This window comes from Lytechinus pictus, chromosome 5 (assembly GCF_037042905.1).
Source record: "Lytechinus pictus isolate F3 Inbred chromosome 5, Lp3.0, whole genome shotgun sequence".
Lineage (NCBI taxonomy): Eukaryota > Metazoa > Echinodermata > Echinoidea > Temnopleuroida > Toxopneustidae > Lytechinus > Lytechinus pictus.
Window position 1 is genome coordinate 32,687,764 of NC_087249.1, and position 6,374 is coordinate 32,694,137.

Consider the following 6,374-nt stretch of genomic DNA (forward strand, 5'->3'; position numbering starts at 1 on the left):
GACGTTCTCAAGCAACTTTTCAAGGGGAGTGGTATGTTTTAGGGGTTAATGTTTTCCCATTTTTCGGTAGACGTCACTATTTGTCTCAAATAATATTCATTAGCCAATTACAGCTATGTTTTGTTTTTATGGTCTTTCTGCCTCTCTCCCATTTAATCATATTCTCACACAGTATGAAAAGGCACTACAGACAATATCAGTAACATCCTTCCTAGTGTCTCTACTAAGCATCGTTCTGGTGGCTGGATATCAATTCATAACTATCAGAGTTGATCCTTTTGGCGCCCAAAACATCATCACGACGCCACGCCTTATCATTGCATGCTTACTGACATGGGCGGTGTCATTTTCGATCTCTTTGACCATTGTCCTAACCAGTGAGTATACCACAATCTTCACACTGCTCTTGTGCATTTCGCTGATCACCACTCCCATCACTGGTCTCTGTTACGTCTTCGTCTACCGGTCCGTTGCGAAGGCACCCTGTGAAGGCAACATCACCGCGGCAAGGAAAGAAGAGAACCAACGAGTGCTCCGTACGTTTGGTCTTGTCTTTGGGACTACCGTGGTTTGCTGGATCTGTCCGTGGGTCCACTGGGCCTTCTTAAGCCTCGGATTTGGGTACAAGTGTCTATTCAATGCTGGGGATATGATGATATGTGCTAACTGGATAGCAAACTGTGTAATCTACTGGTGGCGACTCAAAGAGTTTCGAGCAATTTTCGAATTCAGTAGGAAGCGTAGACGTGCTGTAGATGCGCAGATGAATTGTAGGAACGGTCTTAAGTGCACTGGTAATTAACCGAATGTTGTAATTATGGTTCCTACATAGCCAAAACCTCGGGGCACAATCTTTGTTGTTGACTTTTGAAAGTTGGTAGGGCCTACAGATGTTTGTTACAAAAATGAATGTGTTCACCCTATTTTTTTACTTGTACACGTAAATGTTGATATAGTGATCATTTCTTTCGATTGTAATTGTTGTTGTATGGAACGTTTTGATATACTTTTAAGGCTTAAGTATATGCAGCTCCTGAAATTTATTTATTCGAAGATGCGAGCAGTAATAACAGTCCGTAATAGTAAAATATTAGATTTGACAATGTAAATTAAAACCCTATTCCATACAATTTGTTTTGCTCAAATTCTGCCAACTCCTCACCTTTTTTCCACCACTTTTGGATTCAATCTCTACCTGCTCTTTCCTTAACACTACCCTGCCGTACGTTAGCATAAGGAAGCAAGTTACAAAAGTATAATTTGTTGTAAATGAGCAATGTGTGTTCGTCATTTACATATAGGCGTCAATGCACTACAGCATATTTTCTTAAACATATCATAGAACGATCATTTCTCCCCCAAATATTGCCAGAACGTGCAACATACAAAGGGTGTTTCCGAAACACCAATAACAAATTTGACTGATGTGTTGCTTGCTTCATTTTGCCAAAGTCGGGCAGTACCGTCTGTTTTCCTTCTCAAAATGTTACACCGGAAACAGATAGTAACCGTACTCATCTATTAAGTTTTTGACGAAAAGGAATAAGCTGATGAAACAAATAGAATTTTTTTTACTATTTTTCTGCAAATGGACGCTGAATTGACAGCAAATATGTTTTTAACGAATAAAAAAATCATTTAAAATCTCATCGGTTTGTTGATTATGTTCCCGTTAATGAGAGTATTATTGAGCACTTCTATAGCGGATTGAATATGAAAACAATAAAAAATAATAATACAAAGTTGTCAGAAATACAATTTTACTTCGAGTCCACATTATACAATCACATTTAAAGTTCGTTGGTATTTTGTCTGTTTGTGTACATTGCGTTCATTCGTCTTTGTATCGTTCGGAGACTGACCCATTCTCAGTTCTCACATGCACTGCTCATCTTCAATTCAAAACAGAAATTGAAAATTTATTTCATAACTTCTTCATAGATTTCTTCATTTTGTCTTGCCTAAGGTCTTTAAAAACCATTTAAATATCCAGGGTGCTTCTGGTCTCTCTCATGCAAGTATTTCCCTTCTTCGTCGTATCATCTGTTACGCTAGTCACGTGAGAACTTTTATCTCTATATTATGTTGCCGAGATTAGGTACTTTTAAACATATCTTAATCTTATCAAGTGAAGTACACTGGGATAATTGAGGAATAACTTTACAGTCATCCAATGTTCAAAGTGTAAATTTTAAGTACCAATACTGATTGTATTTCCTTTACTAAGTGTATTTAAAAGAGCAGTGCTTGATATGCTACATCAAAGGGCCTTTTGATGGGAATCGAATACATGACCTGTCTTAGGTGCCTTAGACTCCTTGATATTGGGCCCCGCATCCTGTCTACTTTATGCGAACAGTATAGGTACAAGATGGTCCGTCGTAGGTTACATCAGGGGAGCGTTTTATCAACATTTTTGTCTGACAAGTTGTCAGATGTGACAGCTTTCCATGTATTTGATTGGCTGAGAAGTTATATTACTATGGTAGCTGTCGGATAAAACAGGACTTGTCAGAAATATATGTCCGACAAGTCCTTTCATGAAACACTCCCCAGATCACCATTCCTTCTGATTAAAATAAGCAATGTATAGGATAGGCATTTGCATTCCTGATAGATGAGGTTGTCAAAATAAGGCATTAGAATACCCCCATGTAACTTTGTGATGCCCTATTTTAATCGACGTTCAGTTAATGTTGATAATTTCATTTCAATGAAATTGACTTGAGTGAGGTCCGTCAGGCTTGGGGACCACAACATGGTTAATTTCAACCCCATCTTTAAGTTCTATAAACGAATTCCTCTCGAAACCCCATCTTGACCTTTTCAGGACGTTTCCGAGAGGAGGAAAGATTTTACAAAACGTACGTCGATAAAGACTGTCTTTGAAACAATATATAAATGGGTTCACTGCAGAACTGAAATTAGCGATAAAGAAACAAAGCTCAAAGAGGATGATTTGTCCCACATGACTGATGGAAGCGTAGACCCTGAGATAGAACCAGATGCTAGTAGGGAACCATCCCATGCAAAACATACCAACAACCAATAAGGTGGTCTTTGTGGCTTTGAGCTGTTGCAGACCTATTCCTTGCCATGCTATTCGTGGATGTGGGGGCGCCAATAAATTTTGATGAATCCGCCGCGAATGGTTGACGGCAATGCGGTGAATCCAAATATTCATCGAAATCAAAATGATACCCAGAAACAGTATGGCACTAGCACTTCCCAGAAGAAAACTTCGCGCGGACAGAGATGTGTATCTGACACCAGTGCAGAACTGCGTCAAGGTATCATCTTTACTGTATCCTGACTCGATCACTGAAACTATCCCGTAGCTGATTCCTCCAGTCCAAACCACAGCGATTACGATACACACCCTTTTCGTCGTCACCAAAGCTACATAGCGGAGAGGCCTCTTCAATGCGATTAGACGATCAACAGTAATAAGAACGATATGCACGATCGAAACATAGACTAGAACGTACAGCCAGGCTGTGAAGTATCCCGATTTAGCAACAGAGCAAGTGATGTCATCCTGAACCACCCGAGAATAAAGTTCCAGTGGCGTTGCGATCAGACCAATGCATAGATCTGAAAGAGCTAGACTAGCAAGAATGATGTACCGTTGGGTTCGGAGTCTGGGTTCCTTGTAGGTAGCTACGATTACCAAGGCATTGCCGAAGATGATAATTAGTATTAGAGGAGTAAAGAATATCATCACGAGAGCTTGGTGTAGAGGTGGGTTGTTAAAGGCGTACTCGTTAACTTCCGGTGATCTCGTAGTCGACATGTCACTCATTTCAGATTGAAATGGCAGAATCATGGATTGAAAATGCTTTCAACTGTCACCGAGTTTGACCATCAAATTTACAATCGTTTTCAATGTCTTGTCAAAGATTTATGAGTCCTTGAATTCGCGTTACATAATAGTCAGTATATGGATCCAAGCACCAGCAGAACGAGCACTATATGACTAATAGTGATAATAAAATAAATCTATAATGGACTATAGCACTGGAAAATAAAGCGTTTCGTATCTGCTTGAAAAAAAAAAGATCCCATCCATAAGGACGGTTCTTCTTGTTGCACGGCGCAATGCCTAACAGTCAATATTTCTATTATCTTTCTTTGAAAATCACTCTCTTGTACAGTGTTTTTTTTAAATAAAAAAAAGTGCAAGCAAATCTCTCTTATAATATCTACGGTAGATCTGAAACGACCTATCTGCAATGAAGAGAATATCATCTGCATCGGTTAGCCTATTAAGTTGGTGTATGGCAAACCTCTAAAGAGAGGTCGGGGGCATCGTCTATGTCATTATCAATGCCGCCGTCAACGTCATTAACAAAATAGGGTCTACGTAACTCACAGTAAATTTGGAAGAGGGCAGGAGAGGGAGGTGTGACACAGTTACTACTTATGGAAAAACTCTGTTAGATAAAAAAGAATATTTATTTCCTCTTATTTATTTCATTATTTATGTATTAGTATATGCCGTATATTGACCAGCAGCAGGGCTGAATGGGTTAATTTACAATATCAATACTAAGGAAATAAAACCCAAAAAAATGCAAAAAACAACATAACAATTACAGTAAATATAATTTTTGGCTTAATGATTGAATGTGAGAGCATGCAGATGATTAATAATAAGTTCGGATTTTAAAAAAAATCAACGAATCATCTTTTGTGAAATATTTAAAAAGTCGGGTTTTCATGGCGGGAAAACCATGATCAGTGACTTCCCATTGTGCTGCTTTCATTTATATGTAGAACACCTCATGGCAAACATGTGCCATTAAAATGAAAAATTATCGTCCTTCACCCCAGTGGAGATTAAACACTCCAACCCATTAGGCAATTCGATACTTCATTATCACTCCTCAATGCAACGGAAGCAAGTAGATTAGTAGCTCCATTCAACCCATCTCGACATGAGCAGTTTTGAGATAATACTTGCCTTTTTCCTCCATTTGACTTCGCTTCATGGCCTTGCTATATCGTGTTCAGATGAAATCCGATACCAGGATTTGCTTTCGACAAGTGGGCTTATATACGGATATTGAAGATGAAACAGTAAACTGGATATACCCTCTCATCCATCAACCCTCATGCACGCCTACACACATTTCTGCACGCACCCATCATTACACACAATTTTTAAAGTCTAATTCATCAATTCAATGACTGTTAACAATTTGTTAAAATATACTCAAATTCTTCCAAATTTGCTTTCAATTCTAACCTAAGACTTGCAGCCTTACAATTCCCTTTGCTGTATTACTATTTTGATTAATCAAGCATTGTGTAATTCTGGAATTTATTATCATGTATATATTATTGCGTTTGTAAAAGATTCTGCAATTCAGCCTTTTGCTGCGAATGAATTCTTAAATAAACCATTACCATTACCATATTGTCGGCCTTACAAATATGTACATAAACATGATAAAGCCTACCTCCATGGTTATATCAACACATTTTACCAATAGAATCCAAGTGGAGTTAAAAACGTGAATGGAAATGCCAAAGAACTAGGGGGATACCATGAAGCAAATGACATTTTGTTCCTATCTTGCTATCATATTTAGATTTGAATGGAAATAATGCATGTATCTCCCAAAGCATAGATTTCAAGCATAACACACTTTCATTATATCCACTTGTAATACTATCCGAATATATGATAAAAGAAATATATTCTCGTCATGTGCATATCAATGATGTGGGGTCACGCAAGCAATGATGAGCTCTCTACCTGATTATCTTTCAATTTCAGTGAAGTTTCAATTTATTTGCTCATGAATGCATTATTATTATTCACAAAGGAAAAAACAAACTGTACATATGAGAGGGATAGCAACAAAGGAACATTGTTAGTAGCTGATCCTCGTGGGCCTATATATATATATATATATATATATATATATATATATATATATATATATATATATATATATATATAATTGAACTGACAAAGTAGACAAAGTTGGGGTCACGCAAGCAATAATGAGCTCTCTACAGCATTATCTTTCTTGGTAAAATGGACAAAGATACATTTGAATATTTCGGGAAGATTTGAATTTCGAGCCTCATTTCCATTGAAGCTCATGCCCTTTACTACACCCAATAGCATAGGTGGCGGGTGGGACGGGGGTCCTGTCCCCCCTAAATTTGAGGTGGGGGACGGTCCCCCCTAAACTATTTGTTGATACCCTTTTTTTTGCTTGTCAAAATACTTTGGTGGTCGCCCCCCTAAATTCAGGTGGACCCCCCTAAAATTGTTGTGGTCCCCCTAAACTATTTGTTGATACCCTTTTTTTTGCTTGTCAAAATACTTTGGTGGTCGCCCCCCTAAATTCAGGTGGACC

The 6,374-nt window shown here is 38.1% G+C and overlaps 1 protein-coding gene across 1 annotated transcript; it reads right to left on the minus strand.

Moving 5' to 3' along the window:
• Positions 1–1,512: 1,512 nt before the first annotated feature.
• LOC129260273 (histamine H2 receptor-like) lies at positions 1,513–4,209 on the minus strand. The gene has a single exon (XM_054898288.2). The coding sequence runs from the start codon at positions 3,824–3,826 to the stop codon at positions 2,711–2,713; it is 1,116 nt and encodes a 371-aa protein (XP_054754263.2). The 5' UTR covers positions 3,827–4,209; the 3' UTR covers positions 1,513–2,710.
• Positions 4,210–6,374: the final 2,165 nt, after the last annotated feature.